Source organism: Xenopus tropicalis, chromosome 8 (assembly GCF_000004195.4).
Source record: "Xenopus tropicalis strain Nigerian chromosome 8, UCB_Xtro_10.0, whole genome shotgun sequence".
Taxonomy (NCBI): Eukaryota; Metazoa; Chordata; class Amphibia; order Anura; family Pipidae; genus Xenopus; species Xenopus tropicalis.
This window is the reverse complement of record NC_030684.2, coordinates 13,829,202-13,847,944: the sequence shown is the minus strand read 5'-3', so window position 1 is coordinate 13,847,944 and position 18,743 is coordinate 13,829,202. Positions and strand designations below refer to the sequence as shown.

The 18,743-nt window shown below is 43.9% G+C and overlaps 1 protein-coding gene across 6 annotated transcripts; it reads left to right on the top strand.

Moving 5' to 3' along the window:
• Positions 1 to 3,649: 3,649 nt before the first annotated feature.
• On the top strand, positions 3,650 to 17,874 carry LOC105945772 (lysine-specific demethylase 5A). Of its 6 annotated transcripts, XM_031892232.1 has the most exons (7): positions 3,650 to 3,922; positions 5,896 to 6,092; positions 7,264 to 7,346; positions 11,264 to 12,436; positions 15,330 to 15,407; positions 17,235 to 17,357; positions 17,563 to 17,874. In XM_031892232.1, exons 4-7 carry the CDS (start codon positions 12,416 to 12,418, stop codon positions 17,758 to 17,760), a joined length of 420 nt encoding a protein of 139 aa, XP_031748092.1. In that variant the 5' UTR covers positions 3,650 to 3,922; positions 5,896 to 6,092; positions 7,264 to 7,346; positions 11,264 to 12,415; the 3' UTR covers positions 17,761 to 17,874. The 6 variants fall into 6 exon arrangements, with proteins under 6 accessions (XP_031748092.1, XP_031748089.1, XP_031748091.1 ...); XM_031892229.1 differs by lacking the exons at positions 15,330 to 15,407; positions 17,235 to 17,357; positions 17,563 to 17,874 and having other exon boundaries at positions 11,264 to 11,342; positions 12,030 to 12,310; XM_031892234.1 differs by lacking the exons at positions 3,650 to 3,922; positions 5,896 to 6,092; positions 7,264 to 7,346 and having other exon boundaries at positions 8,250 to 11,342; positions 12,256 to 12,436.
• Positions 17,875 to 18,743: the final 869 nt, after the last annotated feature.

Genomic DNA, 18,743 nt, shown 5'->3' with positions numbered 1-18,743 from the left:
CCCCTCATACCATCTTGCCTTACTACACACAGTATTGCCAGTTACTGCTCCTACCCCTCATACCAACGTGCCTTACTACACACAGTATTGCCAGTTACTGCTCCTACCCCTCATAACATTGTGCCTTACTACACACAGTATTGCCAGTTACTGCTCCTACCCCTCATACCATTGTGCCTTACTACACACAGTATTGCCAGTTATTGCTCCTACCCCTCATACCATTGTGCCTTACTACACACAGTATTGCCAGTTACTGCTCCTACCCCTCATACCATCTTGCCTTACTACACACAGTATTGCCAGTTACTGCTCCTACCCCTCATACCATCTTGCCTTACTACACACAGTATTGCCAGTTACTGCTCCTACCCCTCATACCATCTTGCCTTACTACACACAGTATTGCCAGTTACTGCTCCTACCCCTCATACCATCTTGCCTTACTACACACAGTATTGCCAGTTACTGCTCCTACCCCTCATACCATTGTGCCTTACTACACACAGTATTGCCAGTTATTGCTCCTACCCCTCATACCATTGTGCCTTACTACACACAGTATTGCCAGTTACTGCTCCTACCCCTCATACCATCTTGCCTTACTACCCACAGTATTGCCAGTTACTGCTCCTACCCCTCATACCATCTTGCCTTACTACACACAGTATTGCCAGTTACTGCTCCTACCCCTCATACCAACGTGCCTTACTACACACAGTATTGCCAGTTACTGCTCCTACCCCTCATACCATCTTGCCTTACTACACACAGTATTGCCAGTTACTGCTCCTACCCCTCATACCAACGTGCCTTACTACACACAGTATTGCCAGTTACAGCTCCTACCCCTCATACCATCGTGCCTTACTACACACAGTATTGCCAGTTACTGCTCCTACCCCTCATACCATCTTGCCTTACTACACACAGTATTGCCAGTTACTGCTCCTACCCCTCATACCATCTTGCCTTACTACACACAGTATTGCCAGTTACTGCTCCTACCCCTCATACCATCTTGCCTTACTACACACAGTATTGCCAGTTACTGCTCCTACCCCTCATACCATCGTGCCTTACTACACACAGTATTGCCAGTTACTGCTCCTACCCCTCATACCATCTTGCCTTACTACACACAGTATTGCCAGTTACTGCTCCTACCCCTCATACCATCTTGCCTTACTACCCACAGTATTGCCAGTTACTGCTCCTACCCCTCATACCATCTTGCCTTACTACACACAGTATTGCCAGTTACTGCTCCTACCCCTCATACCAACGTGCCTTACTACACACAGTATTGCCAGTTACTGCTCCTACCCCTCATAACATTGTGCCTTACTACACACAGTATTGCCAGTTACTGCTCCTACCCCTCATACCATCTTGCCTTACTACCCACAGTATTGCCAGTTACTGCTCCTACCCCTCATACCATTGTGCCTTACTACACACAGTATTGCCAGTTATTGCTCCTACCCCTCATACCATTGTGCCTTACTACACACAGTATTGCCAGTTACTGCTCCTACCCCTCATACCATCTTGCCTTACTACACACAGTATTGCCAGTTACTGCTCCTACCCCTCATACCATCTTGCCTTACTACACACAGTATTGCCAGTTACTGCTCCTACCCCTCATACCATCTTGCCTTACTACACACAGTATTGCCAGTTACTGCTCCTACCCCTCATACCATCTTGCCTCACTATACACAGTATTGCCAGTTACTGCTCCTACCCCTCATACCATCGTGCCTTACTACACACAGTATTGCCAGTTACTGCTCCTACCCCTCATACCATCTTGCCTTACTACACACAGTATTGCCAGTTACTGCTCCTACCCCTCATACCATCTTGCCTCACTATACACAGTATTGCCAGTTACTGCTCCTACCCCTCATACCATCTTGCCTTACTACACACAGTATTGCCAGTTACTGCTCCTACCCCTCATACCATCTTGCCTTACTACACACAGTATTGCCAGTTACTGCTAATACCCCTCATACCATCTTGCCTTACTATACACATTATGACACAGTTACAGTCCAATGGTTCAGGTATATATTTTTAAAGTTTTGGAAGCCCAGAGACACAGTTTTACCCCAAAGCCTCCTGCAGGCCAGCAGTCCCAATGGGGTTACTAATTAGCCAATCACAACCCTTATAATTAGCCAATCACAACCCTTATAATTAGCCAATCACAACCCTTATAATTAGCCAATCACAGCCCTTATTTGGCATCCCCAGCACTTTTTATACCTGCATTTGGCTCACAAGTACAAAAGGTTGGGGATCCCTGCTATATACATTATCCAGCCATTATAATACACCTACTTGCCTTTTTATACACAATATCCTACTGTGAAAGCCTCTTCACTTGATGCATCTTGCCTGACTACACACAATGCCCCGCGGCTTCTCTCCTTCCCCAGAAAAGAGACAAATCTGCATTTGCCATAAACCTAATTCCTATTTACTGTAATAGCACCCGAGTGGGTTGCCATTGTATGAGCAGAGCTTTATGGGGGGGGGGGGGGGCTAGATTTTAGGCTCGGTGGCTGCCAGACACAGGGGGTCCGGGGGAATGAAAGAAGCAGCTACTGGGGAGAGGGGAGATTTGGGGGGGACTGAGAGGGAGGAATGGGGATGTAGAAGGAGCGTAGCGGGGAGATGACAGCAGGAGAGAATGAGGGAGGTACAACGGGGGGGGGGGGGGGTATTACTGCAGAGCAGGAGGAGGGAACGGAGCGAGAGAGGAATCCCCTGAATACAGAGAGAGGGAAGGGAATGAGGCAGAGAGCTAAGGAGTGAGAAGTACCAGGCAGAGTGTATGGGGGCGAGTACAGCAAGAAGAGGAGAATCTGCAGGGAAAATCCATTCATTCCGAGATCTGCTTCTTATCCGGAACCTCATATAGGGATCTGCTTCTTACCCTGAACCTCATATAGGGATCTGCTTCCTACCCTGAACCTCATATAGGGATCTGCTTCCTACCCTGAACCTCATATAGGGATCTGCTTCCTACCCTGAACCTCATTTAGGGATCTGCTTCCTACCCTGAACCTCATATAGAGATCTGCTTCTTACTCTGAACCTCATATAGAGATCTGCTTCTTACCCTGAACCTCATATAGAGATCTGCTTCTTACTCTGAACCTCATATAGGGATCTGCTTCTTACCCTGAACCTCATATAGAGATCTACTTCCTACCCTGAACCTCATATAGAGATCAGCTTCTTACTCTGAACCTCATATAGAGATCTGCTTCTTACCTGGAACCTCATATAGAGATCTGCTTCTTACCCGGAACCTCATATAGGGATCTGCTTATTGCCCTGAACCTCATATAGAGATCTGCTTCTTACCCGGAACCTCATATAGGGATCTGCTTATTGCCCTGAACCTCATATAGAGATCTGCTTCTTACCCGGAACCTCATATAGGGATCTGCTTATTGCCCTGAACCTCATATAGAGATCTGCTTCTTACCCTGAACCTCATATAAAGATCTGCTTATTGCCCTGAACCTCATATAGAGATCTGCTTCTTACCCTGAACCTCATATAGAGATCTGCTTCCTACCCGGAACCTCATATAGAGATCTGCTTCTTACCCTGAACCTCATATAGGGATCTGCTTCCTACCCGGAACCTCATATAGGGATCTGCTTCCTACCCGGAACCTCATATAGGGATCTGCTTATTACCCTGAACCTGCACTATGCAGGGACTTGGGAGAGACACACAGAACAGGGACTCCCCAAAGAGGGAGAAGGATCTGAGGGGCTCAGCAATACTGCACCAGCAGAGACGCCTCAAACAAGCCACGCAGTTTGTGCACCAAGACTCTGCGGATCTTCTGCCACTGGACCAGCTGCGGAGACTGGGGACCAGTAAAGACCTGGTGAGTGTGGGAGGGGGGGGACCTGCTTGCTCAGTGAGACTAATGTTTGCAGCTCTGAACCAAGTTACAGGGCCAAAATGTGGGACTGCTTTCATGTCTTGCAGGGATTTCTATAGGTGCATGCTGCAGACTGCAATGATTTCTACGCAGCCATGTTGGTTGGCTGTCCTATAACGCTGCTACTCTTGGTTTAAATGTTAACCTAACTGGCCTTTGGGCTGTGCCCTAGGGGGGCCCCTAAGCCTCAATCCCCACCATTTGCAAAGCACTGATCCCGGTTTGGTTGACTATATACATCAGGGGTCCTCAGCCTTTCTTACTCGGGAGCCACAGTCAAATGTAAAAAGACTTGGGGAGCAACACAAGCACCATAAAAGTTCATGGAGGAGCCAAATAAGGGCTGTGATTGGCTATTAGGCATCCTCTATGCAATAACACAAAAAGGGAAAGTTGTGCTCAACCACTAAATTGTAAACCATTAAGCGGGGGTGCAATGAGGCTGTGACCATAAAATACATATAAACAACCGCAAAAAATCCTCTGCACTCACCCATTATCAATATGTAGAAATTGGACACTAGGGCATTTCACTACTAAGAAATGCCTTCCCTCCCCACCTCAAAAAGAGGGATTGTTTGTCCGTACATTGCAATATACTTCAAGCTGGCCAACTACGTCAAAGTCATCCCTTCTGGCCAGTCCTACCCTAACTGACCTATATAAGTAATTTAAGATTAGTACTGAGCAAAGGGACTAAGTTTTACCTGCAACATGCTTGCGTATAAGGTTAAAACTCCCATATGGTTGCCCTTTTATTAGCTCCATTGGGATCACCTGACTGTAGCTGGGAATAGTGGGGGCTACAACATGGAGCTGGCCACTGCTCCTGTATAAACAATAACACAAAAAGGGAAAGTTGTGCTCAACCACTAAATTGTAAACCATTAAGCGGGGGTGCAATGAGGCTGTGACCATAAAATACATATAAACAACCGCAAAAAATCCTCTGCACTCACCCATTATCAATATGTAGAAATTGGACACTAGGGCATTTCACTACTAAGAAATGCCTTCCCTCCCCACCTCAAAAAGAGGGATTGTTTGTCCGTACATTGCAATATACTTCAAGCTGGCCAACTACGTCAAAGTCATCCCTTCTGGCCAGTCCTACCCTAACTGACCTAATGTAAAAAGACTTGGGGAGCAACACAAGCACCATAAAAGTTCATGGAGGAGCCAAATAAGGGCTGTGATTGGCTATTAGGCATCCTCTATGCACCCTATCAGCTTTATTTGGTAGGGAATCTTGTTTTTATTCAAAACTTGCCCCCAAGTCAGGAATTCAAAAATAACTCCCTGGTTTGGGGGCACTGAGAGCAACATCCAAGGGGTTGGGGAGCAACATGTTGCCCCGGAGCTACTGGCTGGGGCATTTAAATATAATGTCCTGTTGCCCTGCTCTGATAAAAGTTGCATGTTTGCTTAAGAATTCCTACTATAGTTTATATAAATACCCCGCTGTGTAGCCCCGGGGTTTCTGTAGCAAACACCCCAGCTGTACCGGTGCAGGAATGGCTGCCCCCGGGGCTACACAGCGGGGTATTTATATAAACTATAGTAGGGTTTCTGTAGCAAACACCCCAGCTGTACCAGTGCAGGAATGGCTGCCCCCGGGGCTACACAGCGGGGTATTTATATAAACTATAGTAGGGTTTCTGTAGCAAACACCCCAGCTGTACCAGTGCAGGAATGGCTGCCCCCGGGGCTACACAGCGGGGTATTTATATAAACTATAGTAGGGTTTCTGTAGCAAACACCCCAGCTGTACCAGTGCAGGAATGGCTGCCCCCGGGCTACATAGCGGGGTATTTATATAAACTATAGTAGGGTTTCTGAAACATATAGACCTAGGTTACTAGTGCAGGGTAACAGTACATTACTATTATTATAATCAAGGTCCAATCTGATTGCAGCAGCCACACAGTGTGATCCAGAGACGGCTCATGGGGGGCAGCCTGAGCATTGAAAGCGATAACCCTGTATTTCCAACTTCCCCGTGCAACAGGGGGAGAGACGCACCCCCCAGGGTGATGAGACGATACAGCCAACTAAGTTGGGTGAGGAGACCCCCGGTGGCTGGAAGGAACAAGCTCTACTCATACCCTGCAAGGTACAACCCCTAGCAACTACTTGTATACCTGCTTATACTGAGATGAGCCCTGATTGGCCAGTTAGACTAATGGGAGTAAATGTGTTACCCCAATGAGCAGAATCTGCTCCCACCAACAGCTCCTTTTAACTGAGGGTTGTTTACATTTGAGACAATTTGCAATTGGTCTTCATTTTTTTTTTATTTGTAGTTTTTTTAAAATTATTTCAGCTTTGCCCAGCAGCTCTCCAGCTTGGCGTTTCAGCAGCTGTTTGGTTGCTAGGATCCAAATTACCTAAGCAACCAGGGTTGTGGTTTGAATGAAAGACTGATAAATGAATAGGAGAGGGCCTGACTATATAAATAAGTAATATAAAGTAACAATACTTTATATTCACAGAGCAATAGTTTTTTTCCTCAGGCAGTGCCGGACCAAGCCATCCAGGCACCCTAGGCAAGCCACCCGGGCACTCAAGGCAAGTCAGCCGGGCACCCAAGGCAAGTCAGCCGGGCACCCAAGGCAAGCCAGCCGGGCACCCAAGGCAAGCCAGCCGGGCACCCAAGGCAAGCCAGCCGGGCACCCTAGGCAAGCCAGCCGGGCACCCTAGGCAAGCCAGCCGGGCACCCTAGGCAAGCCAGCCGGGCACCCAAGGCAAGCCAGCCGAGCACCCAAGGCAAGCCAGCCGGGCACCCTAGGCAAGCCAGCCGGCTTGGCCCATCCCCCCCTCCCATGTGTGGGGCTGCGGGGGTCACTGGAGGTGGGTGAACGGTGGGGGTAAAGGGCATGGAAATAGGGGTAAGTGAAAGAAGAGGTGCCTGCCTGGCGCCCACCCACTGTTGCCCCTAGGTGCCTCTTCTGCCTACCCCTAGTTCCGGCCCCGGGCCCATTTGAAAGCTGCACAGAGTTAGAAGAAAAAGGCAAATCATTTAAAAACTCTGAAAAACAAATAATGAAGACCAATTGAAAAGTTGTTTAGAATTGGGCATTCTATAACATACTAAAAGTTGAACTTAATGGTGAACTGCCCCTTTAAACCACTGGGTTCCAGCATCAATATGGGTCGGGGGGGTGGATGATTGATTTTATGTCCCTATTGAAAAGGCAGGGGTAATAAGGTTGGGATATATATATATGTATATAATGTATATATATATATATATATAAGAATGGGGGTGTCCTTTCTGCACACAGGTTTGTGGCCACGATGCAAGGGCCAAGCTATGCACGGAACATCAACAGAACCTCATCTCCCGGAGCTGCACGGAAAGGCTGGGGTAAGAGCAACCAGGGTGGGGTGGGGGCCACAACTTTAGGAGAATTATACAATACAAAACAAATTGTTTGTGTTTTTTTCACATAGGCTCCCCCTTTACATTAAACTTTTAGTATGTTGTAGAATGGCCAATTCTAAGTAATGTTTCAATTGGGCTTCATTATTTATTTTCAATAGTTTTTCCATTATTTGCTCCTTTTTATTACTCATTTTTCTATCCATCCCCCTCTCCTATAAATATATCAGTCTCTTATTCAAACCAGTCCCTGGTTGTTAAGGTAATTTGAACCCTAGCAACCACATGACTGCTGAAATTTTAAACTAGAGAGCTGCTGAACAAAAGGTAAATTCATAAAAAAAATGAAGACCAATTGCAAATTGTCTCAGAACAGCAGTCTACATTATACTAAACTTTAATTAAAAGGTGAACAACCCCTTTAACCCCCCTCCAGCTGGACCAGTCCCAGAGTTGTCTATAGGAGGAGCAAAAAGAAGCAACTACAGGTATAGAACCTGTTATCCAGAATGTGCAGGACCAAGAGTGCGCAGGATAAGGGGTCTTTCCGTAATTTGGATCTCCACATCTAAAGTCTACTAAAAAAAAAATCAATAAAGCATTAATTAAATCCAATAGGATTGTTTTTCTTTCAATAAGGATTAATTATATTTTAGTTGGGATCAAGTACAGGTACTGTTTTATTATTACAGAGAAAAGGGAATCATTTAACCATTAAATAAACCCAATAGGGCTGTTCTGCCCCCAATAAGGGGTAATTATATCTTAGTTGGGATCAAGTACAGGTACTGTTTTATTATTACAGAGAAAAGGGAATCATTTAACCATTAAATAAACCCAATAGGGCTGTTCTGCCCCAATAAGGGGTAATTATATCTTAGTTGGGATCAAGTACAGGTACTGTTTTATTATTACAGAGAAAAGGGAATAATTTAACCATGAAATAAACCCAATAGGGATATTCCAATTTCCAAGACCTTTATTAATTGTCGCACAACATATGTAGTCTATGCTCTCACTTGTCCGTGTAACAAAGTTTATGTGGGGCGGACTATAAGATCAGTGGGAAGTAGGGTTAATAAGCACATCCGTAACAGTAAAGCAGGGAGAATGAACCATGGGGTATCGAGACATTTTAAGCTGTTTCACAATAATAGTGATCCCAAAGGGATATTCTTTATGGAAGTGTAAAAATAATTGTATATTTATTATAAATAAATCAATGTGTTACATCAAAGTAGATGTAGTATAGAATAGTATGCAGGCGGGTATAAAGAGGGGGTTGGCCCATAGGAACCCAATAGTCCATGAGGAAGCGCAGAGCGCGAAACGCGTCGGACTGCCTGGAGAGAGGACCCGTATTGACAGACTCGGCACCTACCGGTGACGTCACCGAAGGGAAAGGAACAGCGTGTGAGTCGCATCCCTCAGCCAATGTGCCTCTCTCTGTCTTATCCCTAGTAAGTTCCCGGCCGGGACAAGGGGGGTTGTGTATTTGTTCTTATGCCCAGTTAGGGCTCTGTTTTATTGTGTGCTTGTAGTTACTTGGAGGCTATGAGATAATTGAATACCATATAGTGTGCAATTTTATCTCTATATGCATGCCTGCATTCTTAGTATTTGCACAGAGTAAGAGGGAAAACAAGGGTTTTATTTGTGTAACTTCTTTATTAAATATCCCTCAGTGGGGCTAAGAGCCATATATTGGCTATAGGCGGTGTAATACTGCATCTGATATCTGGAGAAGTTAATTAAGGATCCAATTAATTGTTTTATGGTGTTTTAAGCTCCTCACTTTTTTATTCTAATAATTGGGATATACTGTGGGATTTTTAATTCAGTGTATTTCTATTGATTTTCCCTCTTGATTTCCTCATATATGGGTCAGAGCAATGAATTCTCTTTTAAACACTCTAATTGATTTCTCCTGAGGGAATGATATGCATTAACTGGGAATTCAATAATAAATCATTGGGAAGTAATACATGGTTTCTGTTACTATATTTAATGTCTTCTGCCCTATGTGATTTTCTCTTGTATATATAATCTAATTGGTATTTTTAATTAGTGGTGTATATGATTTTTTTTTTTTATTATTTAAAATTGATTCTACTTTGATGTAACACATTGATTTATTTATAATAAATATACAATTATTTTTACACTTCTTTGGGTGTTTTTAGCGCCAACTCCTTTGGAGATAATTTGTGTATGCACTATAGGATTAGTAGGGAGGAGGGCAGCTACATCTAATTATTAATGTTGGTTAATGGCAATTTAGCACTGCAAAAATATATATATATTTTTTTTTTCTCTTTCTTACAGTCTTTCCTTCTAGACCTTAATATCTATATTGTTGTGTTTTGTAATCTTTAAAGCGCAGATAAGGTTTGCCTTGATATTCTTTATGGGACTGGAGCATATTTCTCCCAAGTTAAGAGGTGGAGACGGATTTACTAGATTAAGACAAGGAGAAAACGTTTGGATTTTTAAATTGAATACATTGCATCCGGAAGGACTCAATGTAGATTTGGACTTGGCGGCATTTTAAATTCAATTTTAAGCTTATTTTTGGTCAATTATTGGATTCCTGGTATTTATTTATTTCTAATTTATCTACATTTTAAGTAGGAATATGCTTGATATGGGCTGTTTTAACGAGACATCTCTTTATTTCTTTATGATTAGCGGATAAGTAGTATATAAATAAATAATAAATAAACAAACATACAACTCTCCCAATCTTTGGGGAGAGGGATGATGGGTTATATATGGGTAATATAAATTCTTCCATCTGACACAATGCCATAACACCATGGCCTTTTGCGCTAAAGAGAGAGGGGTTGCTATGGCAACGCGCGTTGTTTCCATTGTACATATCGCTTTACCAGCGCTAGATTGAGTTCCCTACAGTATTTCCCATAAGTTTTACTCTTGCAGCCCCACTATGTATTAGGCGCTTCTACATTCACTTACTGGAGGTTCCCCTATGTCTAGTTACCCACCCTTATGCCTATTCTAATAGAGGGAACAAAAAAAGCACAATAAAAGCTCTGGGGGTGCCAAATAAGAGCTATGATTGGTTAGGGGGTCAAGTGCGGGGTATGGCACATTATTTAGCATACAGGCCTATCCAATGGCGCTATAGCTGTGCATAAATGTATATAACCCCTGCCCCCAGATGTCACACTGTACGTACCTGTACCCCACCTTACGAGCTCTGGTACAAGCCACTACACAGGTCTCCTACCACCAGTTACCCCACCCCTAACTCTACGATCCAAACAGCCCGCCTCCGCAAGCTTAACCAATCACGCACCCAGTTCAATCCAGAATCATTGAAGCATCCAATCCGCTAGGGCGATACTTGAGTCGGCCCGCCTGCTCACCAGGTGTCTTCTGGGAATTGTAGTTTATTCTATCGCTATCCACATGTGTTTAAACTACAATTCCCTCAGGTTTAGATTCCAAAACGAATACCCGATATGCAAAGGAGAATTATGACAACATGTCTTTATCTTCATAACAGTATATGTATTATAATTTCATTAATACATTATAATTATCATTGCTAATGAAAGATTTTGATTTAACTTTTCCTCTACATAGGAAATAGGCGTGTGAACATTTGTGACACTTAATTCCATTTTTATCCCAACTCCACCCCCATTCGCAGCCATTCTATAGATTATACTCCAGTTCTGGAATTGTAAAAACTTTTTACACACGGATGAAACAACCGTTTGCAAAACCAGGTGAAGATCTCCTTTATCTAAAGGAATGTTCATGTAGCGCCATCTATCGGCTATTTTTCACATTACAGGCTGTTATTAATCCACATAGCTTTAACTAGCGCGGAGGGATACCTGGAGATTATACAACCAGCCTCTTTAATCCTTTAGGGCCCCAATTTCACATTACAAAGTTGCATCAGGACTTTATGGACCTAGGAATGATACGGACTGGAGCCTGGAATTTACTGTAAGTACTGGATGTGCTGAAGGAGCTGCTGGGCTTCAGGAAGGGGACTGGGTACTAGGAAGCCCCAGGGGGGGCAATTGCAACAGGAAGTTGCCTGAGAGGGGGCACATCATTGGGCCTTTCAAAACGAGGCTGCAGAGACCCTAGTGGCACAGACTGGGGGCTTTCTGGTAGGAGGTGTCTGTTGAAATTAGAAATTAATTCTAACTTAGGGAATTGCTACAAGGTGACTCTGGGACTTGGGGTGTCATAGTCAGGTAAGTAGTGGAACTTTGGCACCCTGAGTACCCCAATAACTTAAATAAAGAGCTCGTTATATTATATGGAACTGGGGGTCAGATATTTGGGAGTCTTGATTGTCTCAGCAAAAGTAACTAGTAGTAAAAAGTGGAACTTTGGCACCCTGAGTACCCCAATAACTGAAATAAAGAGCTCGTTATATTATATGGAACTGGGGGTTGGATATTTGGGAGTCTTGATTGTCCCAGCAAAAGTATCTGCCTGACTCTGTGGCAGAATTAGGGGACTCTGTGGGCTTCACAGGGGGGTTCCTGCTGTCCCGGGGGCTGTGGGAGATACAGTAATAGAAGCCACAGGGAGTACCTGTAGATATTGGGGTGCAAACTCAACGTTAGCCCAGTGTCACAACCACCAGCGAGGGGAATAAAGTGATCTTTTTGTCAACAGTCTCAGGGAATCCCTAAGTGTTAGACTGTATTTGCTTCCTCCGGTGTTGGTAACATCAGGCACTGGTTACTGAGGGAACAGGAGAGACGGGGAGTAAATCCGTGGCTGTAGTGAAGGATCACAGAGAACACTCGATGAGGGACGTTACTTCATGACAGAGAAAGGAGCCTCTGGCTTTATCCAAGCAAGATCTGGGATGCTTATCCGCACTATACCGCTTGTCTAGTTCTATACCCACCTGAGGATAAACACTTGTTTGGAATGGCCGCCTACATCGAATTTGTGCCCCCTCCGGAATGCCCGGTGTTCGAGCCCAGCTGGGAGGAATTCTCTGATCCCCTGAGTTTCATCGGACGCATCCGACCGATTGCTGAAAAGACAGGGATATGCAAATCCAACCTCCCAAGGTAAGTCTGATAGATGGATGTTATCAGTACACTGAGAGCCTGAAATAATTCCTTATGGATAAATGATGCAGTTGTAACAGGGAGCTGATACATACTGTGTGCAAGTCACATTATATAAGTTTTATTATTATATATATATATATATGATTATAATAAGTTCACACAGGCTGATGACAAATGTCAGATGTTTGATTAGTCTTTGCTCTTGGTCACATTTTTTAGAAACCAATGACCCATTGGTTGGCATTGCTGCTTTACGGTCAGTTTGATTCCAGCCAGGGCACTATCTTCAGGGAATTTTTATGTCCCCCCCCCCCCCAGGTGGATTTTCTTGCACTTTTGGTACACAAATCTTCTTTGTCGTGGGCAACAAATCTCCCCGCAATGCCATCCCACCGGCTAGCATTTAAATCGCCAGTGGGATGCTTCACTGCGATGTCGCACAAAGTTGTCTTTGGAGGAAACTTTGAGCGACCGTGGGACATCGTAGCGACGCGAATGCCATCCCACCGGCAATTTACACTCTAGCCGGTGGGATGGCATTGCGGGGAGATTAGTCGCCCATCACTAATCTCCCTGTGTACCACTGCCCTAAAGACACCGGGCTACTAGTAGCAGCTACTTTTTCAAGCTACTGAAAATCCCTTCCATAGACAATACACGTAGAGACAATTATCAGTAAATGATTAGCATTGTCTATTTTAGTAGCCACGACAAGTAGCTGCTACTAGTAGCTCTGTGTGTCTTCACCCTAAGGGCTCTGGCACACGGGGAGATTAGTCGCCCGCGGCAAAACTCCCTGTTCGCGGGCGACTAATCTCCCCGAGTAGCCTTCCCCTGCCATCCCACCGGCGAACATGTAAGTCGCCGGTGGGATGGCAGACGCGGCGGGGCGACTTACATGATGGCGTCGCCGGTGGGATGGCAGGGGGAAGGCAACTCTGGGAGATTAGGCGCCCGCGAACAGGGAGTTTTGCCGCGGGTGACTAATCTCCCCGTGTGCCAGAGCCCTAAGAGAGCTGCAGAATATGTAGGTGCTATATAGGCAGAGGATAATGACTACATGCCCTGTTGTGCGAAAAAATGTACCCCATGACACGTGAGGCATAACTTGAGGGTATGTACCCCAAAATTCTATCATGCCCAAAGTGTGTTTGTTTGCATTTGTAAGGATTACTTATGTATACAGGCCATATGGCCAAACATCATCGGGAAAGTGTCCTCTATCTAAATTTGCTTTATGCATGTTTAGAGTGGCTAATGGCCGACTGCATTTACTGTTTTGGGCTATCACATATGGTGCAGTTTCAATGGATAATATTTATTCTATTATTTGATATTATATTATTGTTCTAACAATCAAAGAAGGCAATAGTCAGCCAGTAGTGGGGTGGTTGTGTCCAAGCTGAAAGGTCACTATAATCAAACCATTAAAGTTTAAGTAGTTAAAGAAGAACTTTTGTATTATTTTTTGCTGAAAGAGGTGGAGGACCTAGTCAGCAGGGTATTGTACGTTTGTCAGATATTCGGACAGATTGAACATGGACTGAATAGGTGCGTTGATGTTGCCTTCATCCAATTGGTCTGTGGGCCTTTCTGTATAATCCTGTCTTGGGCCCCTGGGCCACATTCGTATCGGCCCAATTTGGCCCAGGAGGAGGGTGTCCAAATCGAGCCCAGATCCACTCATTGGGTGACCTTGACAAAACAGTGGAGCTGGCTGTGTATTTCCAACTTAAGAGCCTTACATACGCAAATAATTGTCATTGAACAAAACTGCTGTTTACACCAATAAGGTGTTGGTCTGGCTTACAAAAAAAATGTATATACGCCCCTTTATGTAGTGAGATCAGCGTTATAACAGCCGATATCCACGTTTGCAATGCAGGGGGTTAATTCTCCAGGTTCTACCCCAATCTTACAACTGGCTGTTTTTCTCACCTCTTAACCTATTTACTACTTTATGCCCCCTTATGGGGGAGGCGGGGGCAACATGGAACTGAAGCTGTCTGTACTGACCAGGGTTTTTGCTCCAATGATTACAAATGGAAGGGAAGTCCAATTACTGAAATGAATCTTCTCTGCCATTACTTTGTAGTCTATTTTTCCTAAAATCCCAACACTGCAGCTTTAGTGTACACATTAGGGTTATACCTGGGTTTTAAGTAGGGATGCACCGAATCCACTATTTTGGGGTTTGGGCGAGATTCCTGGATTCCGAACCGAATCCTGGATTTGTTGCATCCCTAGTTTTAAGCTGCAGTTTGCTGCTTCTAGATAACAGCCACCAGTGTCGGACTGGGGTGCCAAGGGCCCACCAGAAAACCTTAGGCCCACTGTCCAGACCACCATTCCTTCCCAGTTCACTCACTTTCTTTAATTTCTTAATTACTTATTTTTACATACTATTATCTATCCTTTCCTTTATTTCTTTTGTTTCTTCTCATAGAATTGAGTAATGGCCATGGTGTAGGCATACAAGGCAAATGGTTGGGTGAGCAAGGGGGCCCACTGGGAGTTTTTTTCCTATGAAGTTTGTATTCTATTTATTTAATTAAAAATAAATCCTATACATATTATTTGTGTGGGTTTATATTATATAGGTACCTTCCTGACACCTGTAGGTATTTAAACTGTTTAAACGTTTAGCAGAGCTATTACTTTAACCATGAAAATGCTTAATGCTAGCAGTAACCCCCTAGTGTGTCTCCCCTGCTGATTTAGTAGCACAGGCAGGGTTTATATTATTTGTACTATAGAAAAGAAAACCTAGAATTTCCCTTTAGTTTGCCTGTGCGCTTTATAGATTTATTCTTAGCCCCCTAGAGAGCCAGTTTTGGTTATTGGCACAGTTACAGCTTAGCTTTATTGCTTTTATGTTCCTTTATCTCAGGACTGGCAGCCGCCCTTTGCCTGCGATGTCAAAAGCTTCTGCTTCACCCCTCGGGTACAGCGCCTCAACGAACTAGAGGTAAGGTTTCTGTGATTATTGTGCTGGGAATAAACCCAGATCATGGTTATTACAAACTGCTGTTTTTGTAGCTACATTAACATGTTGGAACTTGAGGATATGGACATTAACAAAATTGTTAGTTAGAAGCTTGACCAACTTGGGTTGGTTTTCCATATCCCTATTAGTTATATACAGATATTTGGATTTAAGGTGGCCATACACCTTCAGATCCGCTCGCTTGGCGATGTCGCCAAGCGAGCGGATCTTCTCCCGATATCAGGAGAATCCAGGCTAATTTGATCGTGTGGCCAAACGATCGAATTATAACGACGGGTATAGGCAAAGTCGGTTTGGGGACCGAATCAACGAGCCGATGCGGTCCCCCATCCGACTAGATTTTTTAACCTGCCGGTCGATATCTGCCCGATTTCAGGCCAGATATGGGTCGGGCAGGCCCGTCGTTAGTGCCCCTACACGGGCCGATTAGTTGCTGAATCGTCTAAGGGACCCATATCGGCAGCTACAATCGGCCCATGTATGGGGACCTTTAGGCAGTATCGTATTTGTTCCAGAACAGTAGCCGATATTTACTTTCATTATTCTAACTGCTCTAGACCAGTCATAGCTAAATAGAACCTTTGCTATATAAACAAACGTGTATGTTTAATTGGCTTTATGATCTTGCATGTTAAAATGCGGATGTGGGCAGAAGTCATTTATAGAGACTGGAATCACACTGCATAACATCATAACTCCCTGGCAGCTTAAACAAAAGCAGTTCTAGCATGGCTTCCGATTCAGCAGGGGAATTTGGAAGAAGTATAGCAGGAGGGCCACCTGTTGGGTATCCCATTCTTAAATTAATTAGAGCTTGGATATGTGGCAAGGACAAAAAGACAGAAAAAGACACAGCAGTACAGATTAGGTACATGACGTTTCCCTTGTTATGATATAGGCTGGAGATATCCTGTGCATTTGCATGTTTTGTTTATTCCTCTTAATTACCTGCCATGAAGGGAGTGTATGGAGCCAATTGCACACCTGTTGTGCCAGTTCCGCTTGCTTATGTTGCACAGTGATGCAGCGCCTCCTCCCATGCTATGTTCCCTCTCCAGCAATTATGTGTATGTCCCCTGGGAGGTGAGTAGGCCACCTTATTAAAAGCCACTAGGCTGCAACAGGAAAGGATTAAGCTATAGTCCAATACACACTTTTCCCCCTTGATGCCCAGGAGACTAGAATATTCTTCATTTTCTGCAAGATTAAGGGTGAAGACACACAGAGCTACTAGTAGCAGCTACTTGTCGTGGCTACTAAAATAGACAATGCTGATCATTTACTGATAATTGTCTCTACGTGTGGTTTAGCAGAGGCAATTCTCAGTATTGTCTATGGCAGGGGATTTTCTGGCATTTAGTAGCCATGAAAAAGTAGCTGCTACTAGTAGCTCTGTGTGTTCTTCACCCTTAAGGTTGTAACCCTTAGACTTTATTGAAAACACTGTGAATTTTAACTACAATTCCAAAAAGAGAAAAGGAAGTTAAAAAGTCCAGTGTGTTATAGACCATATTGTTGGTAACTTTACATCGCTGGACAACTGCAAGTGGCTATGTATATGTTTGGCCGTAATACTGATTGTATTGTAGAACTTAAATATAGAAATAAGTGTTCAGGTTTGATGTTAGAATTAGGGTAGACAATTTACAGCAGCTTTCCACCTATAAAGAATGCTTGGGAGTTGTAGTTCACAGCAGTCGTAAGGCTATAAGTTCATTACTCTTTGCTTTAGTATAGTATGTTATCTGCAGGCTTTCACCCTGACTGTCGGAATTTTCTTTCATCCAGGCAATGACCCGTGTCAAACTCGATTTCTTGGATCAGCTGGGAAAATTTTGGGAGCTGCAAGGTTCCGCGCTCAGAATTCCAGTAGTGGATGGCAAGCTGTTGGGTGTGTATGCACTGAGCAAGGTGGGCGTGCAGGGACAGGTGGTTCTGCAGATAAACAACATACGCATTAGCATCTTGCAGTGTCTTCTGCGCCAGGATTAAATGGTTTACTGTAATTAAATAACTGCAGGAAGTTTATATAATTACACCTTTCTAAAAGAACATAAAGGGCCTTATTGCCCAGAGCCATCCGTAGACTGTTACCTTCTTTCCTTTTTCACTCCAGGTGGTTTCCAGTGAGGGGGGATTTGAGGTTGTCACTAAAGAGAAGAAATGGTCTCAGGTGGGCAATCGGATGGGATACCAGCCAGGCAAAGGCACAGGCTCTCTTCTGAAGTTGCACTATGACCGAATCCTCTACCCCTACGAGCTGTTCCAGTCTGGCGTCAGCCTGATGGTAAGAAATGCACCTAGAATATTCTAGAGAGAAACCTTCTGTTTCAGTTTTTAGTAAAGGTACCGGTATAGGACCTGTTATCCAGAATGCTCGGGACCTGGGGCTTTCCGGATAAGGGGTCTTTCCGTAATTTGGCTCATTTAAACCTCACAGGATTGTTTTGCATCCAATAAGGATTAATCATATCTTAGTTGGGATCAAGTACAGGTACTGTTTTATTATTACAGGGAAAAGGGAATCATTTAACCATTAAATAAACCCAATAGGGCTGTTCTGCCCCAATAAGGGGTAATTATATCTTAGTTGGGATCAAGTACAGGTACTGTTTTATTATTACAGGGAAAAGGGAATCATTTAACCATTAAATAAACCCAATAGGGCTGTTCTGCCCCCAATAAGGGGTAATTATATCTTAGTTGGGATCAAGTACAGGTACTGTTTTATTATTACAGGGAAAAGGGAATCATTTAACCATTAAATAAACCCAATAGGGCTGTTCTGCCCCCAATAAGGGGTAATTATATCTTAGTTGGGATCAAGTACAGGTACTGTTTTATTATTACAGGGAAAAGGGAATCATTTAACCATTAAATAAACCCAATAGGGCTGTTCTGCCCCAATAAGGGGTAATTATATCTTAGTTGGGATCAAGTACAGGTACTGTTTTATTAATACAGAGAAAAAGGAAAACATTTTTAAAATTTAGAATTATTTGCTTATAATGGAGTCTATGGGAGACGGCCTTTCAGTAATTCGGAACTTTCTGGATAATGGGTTAATGTACTGTTGCCCTGAACTGGTAAAAGCTGTGTGTTTGCCTCAGAAAGACTGCCATAGTTTATATATAAACAAAGCTGCTGTGTAGCCATGGGGGCAGCCATTCAAGCTGGAAAAACAGGAGAAAAGGCACAGGTTACGTAGCAGATAACAGATATTCTCTGTAGAATTCAATGGGAATCTAGAAAGCTTATTTGTTATTTGCTATGTAACCTGTGCTTTTCTTTCCAGCT